Source organism: Anabrus simplex, chromosome 1, assembly GCF_040414725.1.
Source record: "Anabrus simplex isolate iqAnaSimp1 chromosome 1, ASM4041472v1, whole genome shotgun sequence".
Taxonomy (NCBI): Eukaryota; Metazoa; Arthropoda; class Insecta; order Orthoptera; family Tettigoniidae; genus Anabrus; species Anabrus simplex.
In genome coordinates, this window is record NC_090265.1 from 586839851 (window position 1) to 586859956 (window position 20106).

A 20106-nucleotide genomic window follows, 5' to 3' on the forward strand; every position below is an offset into this window, starting at 1 on the left:
ATGCAAGTTCATCGGTAAAATATCTAGATCAGTACTGGCATACTTATTGGTTTCATCTGCAGTGTACTGCACTATATTGTCATCTAAGTACTGTGTGGAAATGAATTCCCTACGTACATTATCACGAATTCCACTCGTAGGGCACAATCTACTCATTTCTAAAAAGTCTTAATTACTGGAATATTCTGTTCATGTATCCAGTTCCATTCAACATGTTATTCACCCTTATTTCTAACATCACTTTCACTATTGGATGAATCGTGTAATAATACAATACATGCAGCGGTCAGAGGAAACTTCCCCCTCACTATCACTGCTGAAATCACAACTTTAAAATATCAGGCAAACATTGAATTTTGTTATTACTGAACTTTTTCTGCTCACATGCATGTTTTGTTCAAGCCATCTTCATGAGAACAAAAGTAAAAGAGACAATATTTTAGACAAATGTTTAAAATTGGGTGAAAAATCAAGAAAACATAGTCGTCAACAACAGGAGAGATATGCAGATTTGGAAAATGCTCTCTTTACGTGGTTTCAGTAAAAACACACTGATGCTTTCCCAGACAGCTGATACAGATTTTGATTCCATACGGAACTTGAAATATTTGTCCTGCATGAGTAAATTTTCAATAATAGACATCAACAATTTCAATTTTACTTTTACTGTATGTGGATTATTGTCCAATTCTTGTATGTATTTTACATTCTCATCCAGCATGTAACTTTTCCTCTTTCTATTCTCAATGGCCGAATGACAACAACGTACAATTTCTACTGATGGAATCACAGTTTTTATTACTCAATACGGCAAATGTCAGCTGTCAGCATCATTTAATATGTCTTGTTTAAGTAATCTGCTTACAGTTAAAATGGAAGTGTGTCCTATGTCCTGAACATATATCTCGTAAACTTTCTACTTTAGCTTCATGACTTCTTAGTTCTTGGTGGATTTTTCTTGGATTTGGAAGGTCACTGCCTCTATTGGAGAATCTACTAATATCTCTGATGTTGAGGGTCTGTAAACAGTGCGTCGTTTCAGATGACAGATCATGCATCTTTAAAACGTAGCTAATGCTGACTCGGCGAAGAGCATAGCATGCGCTTATTTGTTGCAGATGTACTTCCCAGCTTGCTCTAAAAAGTCCGAGGCCTTTGAATCTTAAATCAGAATACAGAGCACTATCGGTTGTATCCATGGGTAACTGCAAAATTTCCTTTAGGGAGCTCTTTAACATTTTGTCAGTGGTTCCCAGGAAGCTAACTGGTACTTGTCTTATTTCAGCAGTCTGAAAAGCATACACAAGAGTAGGGCTGACTGCTTTGTTCAAAACAATGAATTTTTGAATGCCTTTAACAAAGGTGAGGCTGTAAGCGCATCCAAATGCTTGTGAAGATTTTTAAAAAAGAGGTTGCATCAAAGGTTTTTCGTTAAAAGTGACACCAAGATCTCGAATTTCTTCTCTTTCGTCAGTAGTACTAATCTAAAAAATTTTTTAAATATCGAGGACTCCATCTACGAGCTCTCCCTTCTCAATACATATGCCCAGATATTTGTTGGCATTTATCTGTAAACCGATCTCCTGGAACACGTCTAATTACCAAACAGGTCGTTACCAGTCTCCAGTCTGACAGACATTCAACATTGCCTTTATTATTGTTTCAACATGGTTCTAGGATGCTTTAGACACTGGGGTATTTTGGCTGTTAAAAGCATTAGAGTTGCAATGATTGCTATGATTTCGCATACCCTGTCATCCCTGACGACTCGTACTAGGACATGATCGGGACCAGGAGCCAGCCGTATCTACTGCAATTTGACGTGTTGCTACAGAAATTTCTTCCTTTGTGACTCTACTATACATTTCATCTGGCTCTACACCATTTACGTCAATGATTTTGGAGCAGTAATCGTGCCTTATATTGGAATTTTCAATGGAAAATAAATCGGAGTAAGTAGCAAATATTTTGGAAATATCGACATTGCAAGATTCAGATTTTGGATTCAGTACCCTACACATAGCTTTCCTTTGCTGATTGTAGAACTGAAACTGAGCGAGCTGATAGTCATATTTACATTTTCTTTCTTGGTGTTCTCTCTTGGTCACACGTTGTGGATTCGAGAACTTGCTATATGTTTTACCTTGATGTCCGAGACGTTGTTTCCTCCTGGGTTCGTAATATTTTGTAGCAGAGTGTGTCGAACTCAGAATTGTTTTCAGTGGAGAACTGAGTGAATTTATTCTTCCTTTCCTTTAATCTGACTGGGAAGTAATCTCCTCTTGAACAGGATATTGATGCTCAATGGGAATAATATCACCTTTTGACAGAGATACGTGTTGACTGAAGTTGGTTAACAAGGTAGTTTGATGTATTTGTGGATGAGAGCAACTAATGTGAATGATTTTTGTTTCCAGGGGCCTAGAGTCAAGGTCATCCACCCTTAGGAACATGAAAATGTTCTTAACTTTCTATACATGACATGAAGTTGGTCTTTCATTACGAGGCAACTAAAAAACAAGTCCACCCCTACACATGCATTGTACCTACTATGATCATCGGACGAGAAGCCACGTGCATGCGGGGTAAGCGGTGCAAGGGATTAGCATGGCTGCCGCTAATGCGCCTATCTCAAGTCTTGAAGGCCTTACAATAAACATCTGTTCCGTCCGCGATCACTCTTGCGAATTGATGTGCTTTTGTGCAGTTTCAAAGTGGTAGTGCAATTGTGCCTTAGGTACACATTTACTGTAAGTACTGCGTAATGAACATTTTAACAATGAATATGCATTGATTCAGAAAGCTCGTATTGTCTATCACGAGTGATTTTTATAGCTAAGAGTGTAGTATTTGTTCCACGTGCCATACCTACAACCTATCACAACCTCTCATCTGCCGCAGATGGTAGTTATAGGAGCACTACATTCATGCTCCGAGCAAGTTGGCTGCGCAGTTTGGGCCATGTAGCTGTCAGGTTGAATTCAGAAGATAGTGGGTTCGAACCCCACTATCAACAGCCCTGAAGATAGTTTTCTGTGTTTTCCCATTTTCACACCAGGCAAATGCTGGTGCACCTTAATTAAAGCCACAGTTGCTGTCTTCTGATTCTAGCCTTTTATTATCCCATCACCACCATAAGACCTGTCTTTGTTGATCTAACTTTAAATAAATAGCAAAAAAGAAAAATCTACATTCGCCTTGAGCTTTTGGTGCCAAATCCATTAGTTTATTCAGCAACAATAACAAAATGTATAAATTTGCTAATGGTTTGATTATGTCTGCATAATCACTTTGCTTCAAGAATTGCTGCCAAAAAGGGAAATTTTTCAACATATGCAAATAAATAATTGTTTCAATACAAGTAGTGGAGATGATTTAGCTTGCACAGGCCATTTACTGTAGTTTCTACAGCTGTAGCCAGTGATTGCTGTCTCCAGCCATTGGCTCTGAGGAACCCTGAGCTGAATGGTGCAAGACTCAATTCAGTGTTCATGGTAGCTCCAGGACATTGTATATCCAATCAAACTGTTTCCAACAAATTGTATGAATCAGCAGTCCTGATTACTTGCATGAGGTCCAGCTTTTAAACTTCAATATCAAGCAACTCGTTACAGATGGGCAAGAAATAATTCTGGACTCCCCAGAATTAGTATAGAATGCAGTTTACTAATGAATGTTGCACTTGTCTGAACCCAGACAATCGCAGACAGCGTGTTTTGATAGAAGCAGGTAATGAGCATGTCTCAGATCCTGTACTCAACATGTACAGCAAAATGATGGCTCACTGATATTCTGGGATGACATTACAATGGGTTTCCATGGAATGGCATTCCAATGGGTCTCAACATACCTTGAATGGAAAGCATAGGGACGACATTCTCCAACCAGTAGTAGAACCATATTCTCAACATTTCAGAGAATGCTGTTTTGAATGGTTGATGTCTCATGTGTCCATTGTACAGTTATTGTTAACACCGTCCTTTGTTGTGTTGATGTCACCTGAATTGAGTATAGACCACCTGTTCCCCAGACACGAACCCCATTGAGCATATCTGGGATGGATTTAAATGAACTGATCATGGACATCCTGACTGACCCATAATCTGCAAGACTTGTGTGGAATCGCCAGTGATGAATGGAACAAATTGGACCAAGAATGTCTCAATAGCCATGTGGACAGTTTGCTAAGTTGAATTCAAGCATGTATCCAATCAAGGGGATGTTATGAAGATTAATGTGAAAACTCCAACTAAAAACCCATACATGTTTCAATCCATCCCATCAGTGGCATAATTAAGGTTCTGAGTGAGCCCTTTTGTACTCTTCCCTGAACTCAAACAGATGGATAGTTTTGTCACTGATCAACCAATGTAATATTCTAGTGCATATGGCACCATTTGTCAAAAACTGCATTCACAATACAAAACCAACTACAGTATATTCCTATTGCAAAGTTGATCGTGATGAAAATATTATCTTCTTTTGATTATTTGATTCTATCATTTCAGAGAGTGAAGATGTTCAGGCACATGAGGTAAATGAATGCTCTTTAGAAGCATTGTCATTTTCTGGCACCCTCTTGTGTGGATCATTAGCTGGTGCTTGTGCAAAGACTGTTGTGTACCCTTTAGATGTTGCTCGCAAGCGTCTGCAAATACAGGGTTTTGAAAAGGCTAGAATACCTTTTGGGCAGGTAAGCACACTATCAACTGTTCTTAAGATATTATTAATCATTTTCAGTTTGCTGATCTATGTACATTTCTTCCCTGTTGTTCTTATAAATTGTAATGAGCAGGATTTTTATCCCTTCATCCTTCCTCGAAAGGAGTGGTTGGTTGTAAGTGTTTGTTGTATACAAACTTGCCTTTTTATTTATGCGAAGATTTATTGTATCTGGTTAATTGGTCTTACTGCTCAAAATTTATGTTTGTATTTATGGTAGAACTGACTATAAGTCTCTTTCTCTACCCTATTATCACTTCATCTCTGTATACCTACATTGGAGGCATTCTATTGACATATCGTCATTGCCCCTGCAAAATTCGCTATGTGTTTATTTATTATTTATTCTTCCTCAAATGATTGAGGATGCCAAATTGCACTGGCCTTTTTAACCCAACTTGGCAGGTTCAGTCCTGGCTCAGTCTGGTGGTATTTGAAGATGCTCAAATACGTCAGCGCCATGTAGGTACATTTACTGGTACCTAAAAGAACTCTTGCGAGACTAAATTCTGACACCTCGGCGTCTCCAAAAATGGTAAGAGTAGTTAATCGGACATAAAAGACAACAACGTTAACATGCCTCACCGACAAAGAATATCACACAATATAAATTTAGTAATCTAATTACAATACAGAATAAATAATAACTTTAATGATAATACTGTAAACAGAAAACAGTCCTTAGTGACAAAGAAGAAGCAGATAAAATTAATTGATATAATTAATGTGGTGGGATGTAGAGGTGATGTCTCACAAATGATATTGAATATTTCAAAGTATATATGTATATATGTTGTGGGAGAAATGCTGGTACTGACACACAGCACGTCATTAAGAGCAAAAATTCTTTGAAATTACACGTGCAATATTGAACCTTAAATGACAGAACCTCACTGGTCATAGTTCGAAATTAAAATATTTCACATAGTAGTTTTTGCAGGCGCGATGACAGTATACCGGTTTCATCCTTTCTCTGCAGTTCTTCACCTCTAACAGAGTTGGTTGTATAAAGGTAAGACATTTATTTCCCCTCTTCTTCTGAACATACCATGAATGTATCTTATCCTTGACTAAAATCTCTTTCCATGTTATTTTATATACCAGTCTTATTTATATCATCATCATCATCATCATCATCATCATCATCATCATAGTAAAACTTGCTCAAAGCGGAAACAAGGGACCAAAAATGTTTCCGAAGTAGACAAGTTTCTGCATTACACAAAACATCGTGGGTTTTTTTGCCTTTAAACAGTAAAGAGCAATTTTAAATATTCTTTAGAGCTTACCTGTAACTGCTTGCGCATGATGCCTATCCAGATTGATGTACATAGTACTGTAGTACACTGATTTGTTAATTATTATCATTACTGCACTTTATTATTACATAGAGAGTGATACATACTATATCATTTTGGCACTATCACAACATTATATTGTACTATTTCAGAATGCTCGATGTACACTCCTTGAACTTATTTCTGTCATAAAACTCTATATAGTACTTCACAACAGTAAGCTTTCTTCCACAGATCAAACAAAGAAACTTGTTTCCTCTTCTTTCCGATCATATCTTTCTGAATTCAGTCCTCAGGCGAGTACAATCATTCAAGAAGAGTGGAAGAGTTAGATGTAATGACAAATTGCTTTACGTCACAAAGGCTCTGTGGGCCTGTTCATGGCTTGGATCTTGTTTTGATCTTAATCTTCTTGCTGGTCTCCTCCTTCTTCCGTCTCCTCCTCTTTCTCAGCCGTTCTCACTGTTAGAAGGGCTGTAGGTGATTCAAAAATGTGGTGTGTCATAAGTCGTTCATCACTTCAAGTGGAATTCTCTGCCTCGTAGGGAATGTTTCTTGCTTGGCATAAGTTGGATATTGCTGATGCGTTTTCAAGCACTTTATTCGTTCCACCATCCATATTATCACTCGCTCCAAATACGTGTGTCAGTTTGTCCAAACAATGCATGTATCATACCAACACCAGAAATGCACAAATATTTTACGTCGGACTACATCAGTTCCTAATATTTTCTGCATTGTACGAGTAGATTATTTCATTTTTTGTTTCCGTTTCTGCATTGTGACTCCACATTATATGAAAGTAAGAACATTATAACACCATGAGCTTCACCAGAACGGAGAAAATATTCCATAATGGACACGTTCCTGCTTTGAGCATGATTTACTGTATTATTATTATTATTCCTTCTCTGCGAACCATGTGACCTTGCCGCGGTGGGGAGGCTTGCGTGTCCCAATGATGCAGATAGCCGAGCCGCAGGTGCAACCATATCGGATGGGTATCTGTTGAGAGACCAGACTAACGAATGGTTCATCGAAAGGGCGGTAGCAGCCTTTCGGTAGTTGCAAGGGCGCCAGTCTGGATGATTGACTGATACGGCCTTGTAATAATACTCAACATGGCTTAGCTGTGTTGATACTGCTACACGGCTGAAAGCATGCTTTGAGCATGATTTACTGTATTATTATTATTATTATTATTATTATTATTATTATTATTATTATTATTATTATTATTATTATTATTATCATCATCATCATCATCATCATCATCAGTTTTCCACTCCAGTTGCCCAGGTGTGGTTTATGAGCTCTCTCCACTTCCAGTTCTAATAATTTTAATTTGTTCCTTTATATTGCAAACTTTGTGTTTCACTTCTATTGAATGCCAATCTATACAAAAGACATCTACTCATCATGCTTGCATGTATCTTTTCTATAGAAAATCTTTTCTTACTTGTGTTAATCTAATTTCTTAAAACTTTGCTTATCATTACAGCTTATTTTACTTTCTTACCATCAATTTTTGATTGCAGTTCCAACATTTTTTTTTTTTTTTTTTGGCCATGTCCCATTACTTTGATCAGTAATGATCTTGCATTCTTATCTCAAGACTGATGCTATTCTGTTCAGGAATTCAGATTATCTAATAATAATATGTTTGAGTCATCAGTCCATAGACTGGTTTGATGCAACTCTCCATGCCACCCTATCCTGTGCTAACCTTTTCATTTCTACGTAACTATTGCATCCTACATCTGCTCTAATCTGCTTGTCATATTCATACCTTGGTCTACCCCTACCGTTCTTACCACCTACACTTCCTTCAAAAACCAACTGAACAAGTCCTGGGTGTCTTAAGATGTGTCCTATCATTCTATCTCTTCTTCTTGTCAAATTTAGCCAAATCAATCTCCTCTCACCAATTTGATTCAGTATCTCTTCATTCGTGATTCGATCTATCCATCTCACCTTCAGCATTCCTTTGTAACACCACATTTCAAAAGCTTCTATTCTCTTTCTTTCTGAGCTAGTTATCGTCCATGTTTCACTTCCATACAATGCCACGCTTCACACGAAAGTCTTCAAAAACATCTTTCTAATTCCGATATCAATGTTTGAAGTGAGCAAATTCCTTTTCTTAAGAAAGCTCTTCCTTGCTTGTGCTAGTCTGCATTTTATGTCCTCCTTACTTCTGCCATCGTTAGTTATTTTACTACCCAAGTAACAATATTCATCTACTTCTTTTAAGACTTCCTTTCCTAATCTAATATTTCCTGCATCACCTGCCTTCGTTTGACTGCACTCCATTACTTTTGTTTTGGACTTATTTATTTTCATCTTGTACTCCTTACCCAAGACTTCATCCATACCATTCAGCAACTTCTGGAGATCTTCTGCAGTCTCAGATAAAATAACAATATCATCAGCAAATCTCAAGGTTTTGATATCCTCTCCTTGGACTGTGATTCCCTTTCCAAATTTCTCTTTGATTTCCTTTACTGCCTGTTCTATGTAAACATTGAAAAGGAGAGGGGACAAACTGCAGCCTTGCCTCACTCCTTTCTGGATTGCTGCTTCTTTTTCAAAGCCCTCGATTCTTATCACTGCAGACTGATTTTTATACAGATTGTAGATAATTCTTCGTTCTCGGTATCTCATCCCTATCATCTTCAGAATCATAAATAGCTTGGTCCAATCAACATTATCGAATGCCTTTTCTAGATCTACGAATGCCATGTACGTGGGCTTGTCCTTCTTGATTCGATCCTCTAAGATCAGACGTAAAGTCAGGATTGCTTCACGTGTTCCTACATTTCTTCTGAAGCCAAATTGATCTTCTCCCAACTCAGCTTCAACTTGTTTTTCCATTCTTCTGTAAATAATATGCGTTAAAATTTTGCAGGCATGAGATACTAAACTAATGGTGCGGTAGTTTTCACACCTGTCAGCACCGGCTTTCTTGGGAATAGGTATAACAACATTCTGCCGAAAATCAGATGGGACTTCTCCTGTCTCATACATCTTGCACGCTAAATGAAATAACCTTGCCATGCTGGTTTCTTCTAAGGCAGTCAGTAATTCAGAGGGAATGTCATCAATTCCAGGTGCCTTGTTCCTATTTAGGTCACTCACAGCTCTGTCAAACTCTGACCTCAAAATTGGGTCTCCCATTTCATCAGCATCAACAGCGTCTTCATGTTCCAGAGCCAAATTATCTACATCTTTACCTTGATACAACTGTTGGATATGCTCCTGCCATCTTTCTGCTTTGTCTTCTTTCCCTATAAGTGGCTTTCCATCTGTGCTCTTAATATTCATACACCTAGATTTCCTTTCTCCAAAGGTTTCCTTGATTTTCCTGTATGCAGCATCTACCTTTCCCAGGACCATACAGCCTTCGACATCCTTGCACTTCTCCTTCAGCCATTCTTCCTTATCTACCTTGCACTTTCTATCCACTTGATTCTTAATCGCCTGTATTCTTCTCTGCCCTCTTCATTTCTAGCATTCTTGTATTTTCGTCGTTCATCAATCAGGTCTAGTATCTCCTGAGTTATCCACTGATTCTTAGTTGATCTTTTCTTCCTTCCTTTCTTCAGCAGCCCTACTGACTTCATTTTTCATGACTCTCCACTCTTCCTGTATAGTGTTTCCTTCAGCCTTTTCATTTAGTCCTTTTGCAACATGTTCCTTGAAACAATCCCTCACACTCTTTTCTTTCAACTTGTCTAGATCCCATCTTTTTGCATTCTTTCCTTTCTTCAGTTTCTTCAACTTCAGATGGCATTTCATGACCAACAAGTTGTGGTCAGAGTCCACGTCTGCTCCTGGGAAAGTTTTGCAGTCCAACACCTGGTTTCTGAATCTCTGCCTAATCATAATGAAGTCTACTTGATACCTTCCAGTGTCTCCAGGTCTCGTCCACGTATACAGCCGTCGTTTGTGGTGTTTGAACCAAGTATTGGCGAGGACTAAATTATGATCAGTGCAGAATTCAACCAGCCGACTTCCTCTTTCGTTCCTTTGTCCCAATCCAAATTCTCCTACTGTACTACCTTCTCTTCCTTGGCCTACCACTGCATTCCAGTCTCCCATCACAATTACACCTTTTACATATTGTATTAAATCTTCTATCTCCTCATATATTCTTTTGATTTCTTCATCATCCGCTGAACTAGAAGGCATATAGACCTGCACTATTGTGGTGGGCATTGGTTTGGTGTCTATCTTGACGACAATAATTCTTTCACTATGCTGGTCGTAGTAACTTACCCGCTGCCCTATTTTCTTATTCATTATTAAACCAACTCCTGCATTTCCCCTGTTTGATTTTGTGTTGATAATTTGGTAGTCGCCTGACCAAAAATCTTGTTCTTCCTGCCAACGTACTTCACTTATACCAACTACATCTAACTTTAGCCTATCCATCTCCCTTTTCAGATTCTCTAACCTACCACAACTATTCAAACTTCTAACATTCCACGCTCCGACTCGCAGAATGTCAGTATCCATCTTTCCCACCCAAAGATCCGAATGGGGGACTAGTTTACCTCCGGAATATTTTACCCGGGAGGAAGCCATCATCAGTACATCATTCATACAGAGAGAGCTGCATGTCCTTGGGAGGTAGTTACGGCTGTAGTTTCCCGTTGCTTTCAGCCGTGTAGCAGTATCAACACAGCTAAGCCATGTTGAGTATTATTACAAGGCCATATCAATCATCCAGACTGCTGCCGTTACAACTACTGAAAGGCTGCTACCCCCCTTTCGATGAGCCATTCCTTAGTCTGGTCTCTCAACAGATACCCATCCGATATGGTTGCACCTGCGGCTCAGCTATCTGCATCATTGGGACATGCAAGCCTCCCCACCGCAGCAAGGTCACATGGTTCGCAGAGGAGGCTAATAATAATAATGATGATGATGATGATGATGATGATGATGATGATGATGATGATGATGATAATGGTTTTACATCCCTCTAACGACTGTTAAACTTTTTGGAGATGCCATTGGTGCCATAAATATGTCCCACGGGAGTTCTTTTATGTGCCAGTAAATGAAATAAATGTACTGACTTATGGCTGGTGTATTTGAGCACCTTCAAATACCACTGGCCTGAGCCGGGATCACCTGCCAGCTTGGGTTCAGAAGGCTAGTGGTTATACCATCTGAGCCACCCAGCCTGGCCTTAATAATAATAATAATTTTTTACGAGGGATTGTGGAAAAACTTCAAAAGACACTTGTGAAGGGTCTGCACTCCACAAGTGTGTGGGATTCTTACCCACTAAAAACCACACACCGGCCGCTAGCTGCTAGTCGCGCGCAAACTTTCTCTCGCAAAAATTGTAAATTGCAGGTGATATAGTGCTTGAAGTGATAAAGAATTACATTCGTGCTGAAGTTCAACGTGCTTGAAGTGATAAAGACGTTATTACATTCGTGCTGAAGTTCAACGTGTGCAGCTAACTACAGTAAACTATCAGTGTTATACTACTAAGTTGTCATAATGGCTCCTAAGAAGCTTCCCCAAGCCAGCCCGCCGCATGGCGCCAGCATACAAGAACTCGTTAAGCAGGCCGTAGCCGTAGCCGTAGCCGAACAGTTACAGCCCCTAATGTTGCAGCTCCAGGAACTAAGAGCGGAATACAAGGAAAGTGTCAAACTATTACAAGATCAGCTTCAGGCTAAGGACAAGGAACTTGTAAAAATTAAAAGCGACTTTAAAAACAAGCAAGATGAACTGGAGCAATACCAGCGCCGGCAAAGTATTCGTATTTTCGGCATTCCGGAAAAGGAAGGAGAAGATCCCGATGTCATCGCAATAAGCATCGCAAGAGATCTTGGTGTCGACCTTGACCTTCGGGACATTGACAGGAGCCATCGCATTGGAAGACGACTGGGTGCGAAGCCACGACCTCTGATAGTGAAATTCGTTTCCTACCGTAAGCGGAGTGAAATCTTCCACAAGAAAAGAGGCCTTAAGGGAACGGCGGTCACAATAAGAGAGGATCTGACTGCAACAAGACTCGCAGTCCTCAAGGAGGCAATTTCGAGGTTCGGTGTACGCCAGGTATGGAGCATTGATGGAGTAATCAATATAAAAATAGGATCAAATAAGTTTAAAGTGTGCACTATGGAACAGTTAAATGAACTAAAGTGATATGCGGGAGAAATGATCACAACATTTTGTTACTTTCTATTGTAGTTTAATTTTAGAGTTAACCTTGTAGTATACCGTAATTTTTAACTTTAACTCTCTATTAGAACGTAATTAGTAATATAGCTTACTTTTGCTTGCCGTAGTGGTAGATTGGTGTTAGTAGCGGTAGACTGGGTTCAGTGCCTTATTTTTGTCGTGTTTATTTCCACTTACATTATTGACACATTGCCATTATCGTATTGATCGCTGTAAATTGTTATTTCCATTTCATTCCCATTATTGTCATATTCATCTCCAACATAACGGAGAACAACGTAATTTACAGTCCCCCTGATAATGAACTTGAGACAAACGAACAGGCTCCCCTCTTCCTTGCAAACATTCCTCAAAACCTTTCACTTACTCCACCCTCCCCCAATGTCGCTGGAACCAGCTGTGCAGGCAACATACACCTATTGTCATCTGAGCTTTCTTGCCATTCCCAGTCGACAAGGGACATCATTAACCACCAGCTTTCTCCGTACAGTAATGCTTTAAAAATTTGCCATATAAACGCTCAAAGCCTCCTTGCGGAGGAGCGAATGGACGAAATAAAAGCCCTATTTATGCCTCCCAGTTTCCACGCAATATTAATCTCTGAATCTTGGTTAAAACCACATCACGCAATAGAAAGACTGCAGCTGGCGGGTTATACATTTCTTAGATCCGACAGATTAAATAAGCCCTCCGGGGGTACCGCTGCGTATGTTATGACCAGCTTACGCCCTAAAATAATCTGTAGGTCTCCAGGTCCGTACGAGCGAAAACCTGAGTTCATGTTCCTGGAAATAACTGTGAGTGAAGTTAAATGTCTTCTGGGTGTAGTATATAAGCCACCGAAAGCGGGTTTTTTATGCGATCTAGAGACTCAAATACAAGATTTAGTCACTGATTACTCAAATATAATTATAATGGGCGACTTTAACATAAACCTTCTTGAACCTAACTCTCCTCAGACAACCCAACTTTTAACATCATTTAAAGCTTGCAATTTAACGTTTCTCCCTCTCAACGCTACACATCACACAGACACATCACACACCTTAATTGATCTCATTGCCACTAACCAACCTGAATTAGTTCTTCATCACGGTCAAATTAGTGTCCCGGGTATATCGCGACATGTTGCTATATTTATGGCCTATTCTATTAAAAGTCCCAAGTTCAAATCGAAAATAATTTCATATAGAGATCTACGAAGAATTGATAAGATTAAACTTTTACAAGACGCAGTTGCAGTGCCTTGGCATGACATATTTAAACTTAAAGACATAAATGACAAAGTAACTCTCTTCAATCAACATATGACTGAACTGTATGATAGACACGCCCCTGAAAAGAAGGCTCGAGTTACGCGGAAGCCAGCTCCCTGGCTCTCAGATGAGATTAGAGCACTAATGGCTGAACGCGATGCTACTTATAGACGAGTTAAGAAACATTGCACTCCTGACAATCTACTGAACTATAAGAGGCTGAGAAACGCTACGACCCAACAGATTAGAAATGCGAAACTACGACACGCCCACAGTTTAATTCAACCAAATGTTTCAACAGCTGTGTTGTGGAAATCCATAAAGAGCTTTGGAATTACCAAAGGACGAGACGATGACGAAATAAATATACCCTTGGAAAAACTGAACGATCATTTTTCATCTAACTGCACATTAAATGCAGCGCTGAAACAGGAAGTTCTAGACGGGAATTATGCAAAGACGCGAACAGATAGAGAAAACTTCTACTTCCGTCCAGCAACCCACTCACAAGTCAGGTTTGCTATAAATCGGATAACATCAACGGCAAAAGGAAATGACAGGATAGGAATAGAGATGATAAAAATTATTCTGGATGTGATATTACCTGCACTAATTAACATATTTAACTCTTCCCTTGTAGACAGCACATTTCCCGAAATATGGAAAGCGGGCATTATACGTCCTCTAAAAAAAGTAGCTTCCCCTTCTGAACCATCTGACTACAGAGCCATCTGCATACTTTCTGCTTTATCCAAAGCGCTAGAGTTCATCGCTCATAGACAAATAACAGACTACATGACGACTTACAACTTATTTGACCCACTACAATCTGGTTTTCGTCAAGCACACAGTACTACAACGGCACTACTGAAGGTCACAGAAGACATCCGAGAAGCTATGGACAACAAGGAAGTGACAGTTTTAATACTCTTAGATTTGAGCAAAGCTTTTGACTCTGTTGACATTGACATCTTGCTCTCGAAATTGTATTCCCTCCATTTCTCGGACAGCGCCCTCCTTTGGTTGCATTCCTACCTGCATAGCCGTCGGCAGTGTGTTACAGATAGAATAAACAAATCAACTTGGCGGTCTGTGCAGTGTGGTGTGCCCCAAGGGTCAGTGTTAGGACCCCTTCTTTTTTCCATTTACATTAATGATGTCTCCCAAAACCTAACGCATTGCAAATACCATATTTATGCTGATGATGTACAAATGTACCTCCATACATCTCCAAATCTAATACTTTCTGCCATAGACAAAATCAATCAGGATCTAACATCATTTTCTTCTTGGTCTTTGAGATGTGGGCTTAGGTTAAACCCAGCTAAAACGCAAGCCATCATCCTTGGATACCCAAAACTACTCACGAAGATCAATCGACCAGAGATTCCATCTATAAGGTTGTGTAATACTAACATACCATTCACGTCATCAGTAAAAGTCCTAGGCATTACTTTCGATGATGACATGTCATGGAAAACGCATATCACGAACATCACCCAGAAAATATTCTCTGCATTGCACATGCTGCGCGGGTATAAATACTTATTTCCTGAAAAACTAAAAAAAATGTTGGTAGAAAGTCTGGTTTTCCCTCATTTCGACTCTTGTGACGCGATTTATAGAGACGCTCGAGGCAAGTTATTGAGCAGATTACAACGTGGTCAAAATGCTTGTGTGAGATACGTCTGTAACCTACGGTACTATGACCACGTAACTCCTTCATATAACCATCTATCTTGGCCCCGACTAGAGATCCGTCGCACTGTGCATTCCCTATGCCATCTCCATAAAATCCTTCATTCTTCACAACCATTTTACCTTACTTCATATTTCAAATACTTATCCTCTTATCACAGTCTTAACACCAGATCCACTAATAATTCCATCCTTGCTTTACCTACCCACAGAACTGCCATCTATGATAAATCATTCACAGTAATTGCCTGCCGTGAGTGGAACCTCCTTCCCGAAAATATCAGGGGGTTAAGCGCTATTCACACTTTCAAGGAAGCACTTTGGAGACATTTTATGCACCAGTAAGGATCATCTGTAAACTTGATGCTGCTACTTACAACCATTCTATTGTTATGGATGTCCTGGTAGAGAGTCTAAAATTTTTATCCGATTTGTCTTTAAAATCAAATGTTATGTACTGCTTTTTTTTTTTTTTTTTTTTTTTTTTACATGTAGGATATTAGTTTTAAGAATTTATCCCTTTTTATGTCTGATTTATTTAATCTTAATTTAATCTTAACTTAATCTTAATTTATTAATTTAATCTTAATTCATTTCATCTTAATGTAATCTCACCATTCTTGTATTATTATTAATTTAATTTGTATTAGACGTAGTTATTAAACATATGTATATTTCAGTTCCTGGTTAGATGGAAGAGAAGGCCTGAAGGCCTTAATCTTGCCAGGTAAAATAAAACATTACTAAACTAAACTAAACTAAACTATGTGTGTCATCACCCTGGAAGCGTTCTCGCATTACTTCAGGGTGATATCGTGCTTTGTCTTTCAGACGTCTTCTTCCTTCATTTCTCCTTTACGAACGTTCGTATGCTTCCAAATTCTTCTTCTTCTGGTTTCGCAGCATCACCTAAATAATATTGTCTGTTGTCAATTCGCCTAGTTCAGTTTCCACACATCTTCTCTGAATCGTCCAATGGCCACATACAAAAAAGGTGTGAAATACGTCATCAATGTCATCACAGTATATGCTTGCTGCGTCACTCGCTCTGCCCACTTTATGCAGGAATTTCCAGAAATATCCATGTCCTGTTAGTAGCTGCGTGAGGTAGTAATTTACTTCACCCTGGGCCCTTTCAACCCAGATATCCAAGCGTGGTATCAGTCGCTTGGTCCATTTGCCTTGAGGGTCACTTTCCCATCTGAGTTGCCATCGCCTCATCCGTTGACTAAAGGCATGATTCTTTGCACATTTCTTTCCCAGCTCTCCTTGGGTACGCCAGATTTCATGTCGCTCCAATGCAAGTAGTCTATTGGGGCTATTGTGCCACAGTGAGGATTGCAGGTTCGGAAACCGTGTGGTATGCACATGCAATACGTAAAGCCGCTCTCCGTTGTACAGCAGCTATCCTTCTCCGATACCAAGCAAATCTCAAGGATTCAGCCCAGATTTCAGAGCCATATAGGTGCACTGACTGAACCGTTGACATGAGAAGACGTCGTTTACTGGATTTTGGACCTTTAATATTTCCCATTAGTCTGCTAAGTGCAGTCATGTATTTTACTGCCTTGTCTGTCGCTCTCTGAATATGATTCCGGAATGTGAGCTTGGAGTCAAGTGTCACTCCTAGATATTGTGTGCTCGCAGATGTTTCAGTCACTAACTCTCCAACAGTCATTGGTACAAGAGTTTCGATCCTTTTCCTCGTCAGAAGAACTATCTCCGTTTTGTGTTCGGCTAATGTTAGACTGTGGCTCATCATCCATTCTTTTATGCGCCGCATCACCTGGTTCAGTTTGATTTGAGCCATTTCAACATTACGAGCTACTATCAAGGCGGCCACATCATCAGCATAGCCCACAAACTTCGTGTCCTCTGGCATCTCCAAGCGTAACAAGCCATCATACATTATGTTCCAAAGATCTGGACCAAGGATCGATCCCTGCGCTGCACCAGCCGTCAGACGTTTTGTCTTTTCTCCATCTTCCGTATCATACAACAGAGTGCGATCTTTGAAGTAATCTCTCATTATGCGCATAAGATATTGTGGTAGCTTGAAAGTTTCTTCAAGAGCTACCAACATATTGCTCCATCTTGCCGAATCGAAGGTGTTCTTCATATCCAGAGTCACAAGAAGTGTCAATTTACGGGAATGATGGTAGCCCATTTGTGCCCTTTCTGCTGTATTCACCACCTCATACACTGCATCTAGCATTGAGTGTCCTCTCTGAAATCCATGTTGGCGAACAGATAGATCCCATGCTGGTTGAACTGCTGAGAGGATTCTGGGCTGCAGAAGTTTCTCCAGGCCTTTTCCAGCTGTGCCCAGCATACATAAAGGTCTATAACCACCAAACCACAAAGTTTTCCTTTGCTGATCAGAACCAAACGAGCCGTTTTCCATCGGGGACTAAAACCTCCCATTTGCAGGTGATGATTGTACATATTCAGCAACAGTTCTGGACATAGTTCTGTTAATAATAATAATAATAATAATAATAATAATAATAATAATAATAATAATAATAATAATATATTTTATTTTTTTTTTTTTTGTGAGGGAGGGTGGAAAATCTTTCATAAGACGCTTGTGAGGGTCCGCACTCAACAAGTGCATGGAGATTCTTACCCACTAAAAACCACACTCCCTTTTCCCACGGCGTTTATCTCCGCCCCGGAAACCGCTCTCGCATTACTTCAGGACGGATGTCGTGCTTAATGCATCTTGTGCTTCATCTTCCTTCTTCTGCTTTACTGTCTGCCGTAATCGTCCAGGTCCTTCTTCTTCTGACGCAGAATATTTTCTTCGTAGACTGCCACCTGGTCCCAAGATTCTTGACTTCGTAGCATTACTGACACGATCCCTTCTGTCGTCAATTCTCCCTGCATAACTTCTAAGCATCTTCTTTGTGGCAGCCGATAAACACGCACAAAGAAAGTATGTAATATGTCATCAATATCACCGCAGTATATGCACACCGGACTAGTTGTTAGGCCTAGCCTATGAAGAAATTTTTGGAAGTATCCATGACCTGTCAAGAACTGTGTGAGATAGTAGTTCACTTCACCATGATTTTGGTCAACCCATACGCCCAGAGAAGGTATCAGTCTTTTCGTCCATTTCCCTCTAGAGTCATCTTCCCATCTTGTTTGCCATCGTTGCATTCTGCGACTAAGAGCCAAAGCCTTTGCCCTTTTCCTTCCTAGTTCTTCTTGCGTGAGCCAAATTTCTTGTCTTTCGAAGGCCAACAAGTCAATAGGAGCTCCTGCTGCTACTACTAGAATTGCAGGTTCTGATACTGTGCGATATGCGCAAGCAATGGAAAATTCTAAATTCCCATGGAGGGAATTAGATATTTTTCACCAATAGAGCATGTCAAAAACATATCAGATGTAAGGCTTTTCAGGCGTTTGCTCTATTAACCAGCGTTTTGTCTTAGGTCTGACACTAGACTCGTCTTACATCTGATATGTTTTTGACATGCTCTGTTGGTGAAAAATATCTAATTCCCTCCATGGGAATTTAGATTTTTCCATTCGGAATTGCTAGGCGGGCAATAATTCCATTGTGGAGATTTATCTCCCGTATGCAGTTATCAGACTGTGCCTCATATATAGGCTTCTGATAAGCTCACCTGCATACACCGTGACATGTATCCGTCATACAATCCATTCCATTCTGTATTACTTCATGAAATTTTTCTCTATCCGTAGTGGCTATGTTCCATCTTTCTGGCTTGCGCGTGGTAATCCTTAGATGCGGAGTCTCTTGAAGTACACAAAAAGTGATATACTGATGATCGCTTCCAGTATATTCTTCAATTACTCGCCATTCAGTTATCCTAGACACAATGTCTTCAGAAGCAAAGGTTACATTTGGTATAGTTCCCTGACACCCTGGTCGCAGAAAAGTTGTCACATTACCAACGTTGATAACCATTAACCCCAATCTGGCGACCATCTGCATTGTACGCCGCCCTCTAGAATCTGTTTGAGGCATGTTCCATTCAACTGCTTGACCATTAAAATTACCAGCAACTACTAGGTTAGTGTTCATCCCTTGCAGAGTATCTTCAAGCCCATCTAGTTTTGTCTGGAAGTCAGAAATAGCCTCATTCAGGGTAAAATAACAGCTGACAAAAATTACCTTCTCAACTTGGACCCAGACAAACCCATCTCCTCATCCTTGATTTATAACTGAATATTTTCCAAGGTCTGGTACCCATATCGCAGCTGTCCCTAGATTGCCTGAAAACCAGCCTGGTTGATCTATGTCATGATACTGTTCGCTGAGAATCAAGATGTCTGCTCCTATCTCATAGATCATCTGCATCAGTAGATCATTGGCAGTTAGACTCTTGTGTATATTGTCTTGAAGGATCTGTACCATTCACCGCTGCTTTTTGGCCTTTTCTAGTGCTTCACGAAACACAATACACTTGCCTGAGCCAAGAGCATGATGTTGTTTGGACTCTTCAACGCCCATATCTGTGCAAATTATGCATCGTGGATTCGTTTTGCATCCTACTTTCTTGTGACCAGCTTCCCCGCACTTAAAGCAGAGTTTACTTCTGTCCAATCCTTGACAGTTTCGTGCTTGATGCCCATATGACAGACATCTAAAGCACCGAGGAACTATGGCCCACTGTCTTACTCTGCAGTACAGCCAGCCTACTTTAATTTTGCCTATGTCTAACAGCTTTCGTGCCTCGCTATCTTCTATCTCCACAATGGCGTGTTTTTGTCCCCTGCTGTTCGGATTTGTGATTGAGACCTTCAAATCTTGATTAAGATTTTCTAATTCTCGTCTTACAGCCTCCTCTATGTCGGAAATAGTGGTAGCACTATCCATATCTCGAATTTCCAATGTAGTCCTAGGCGTCAAAACCTTTACTTCGCCATCATGTCCAAGAGCGCCTTTAAGT

The 20106-nt window shown here is 39.9% G+C and overlaps 1 protein-coding gene across 1 annotated transcript in view; it reads left to right on the forward strand.

The window, feature by feature from the left end:
* The window catches only part of LOC136857161 (mitochondrial thiamine pyrophosphate carrier), a 132021-nt gene that overhangs the window by 77212 nt on the left and 34703 nt on the right, over positions 1-20106 (forward strand). The window contains exon 6 of the mRNA XM_067135592.2: positions 4509-4693. Within this exon, the coding sequence (XP_066991693.2) occupies positions 4509-4693 (185 nt within the window). The remainder of the gene's footprint in view (positions 1-4508; positions 4694-20106) is intronic.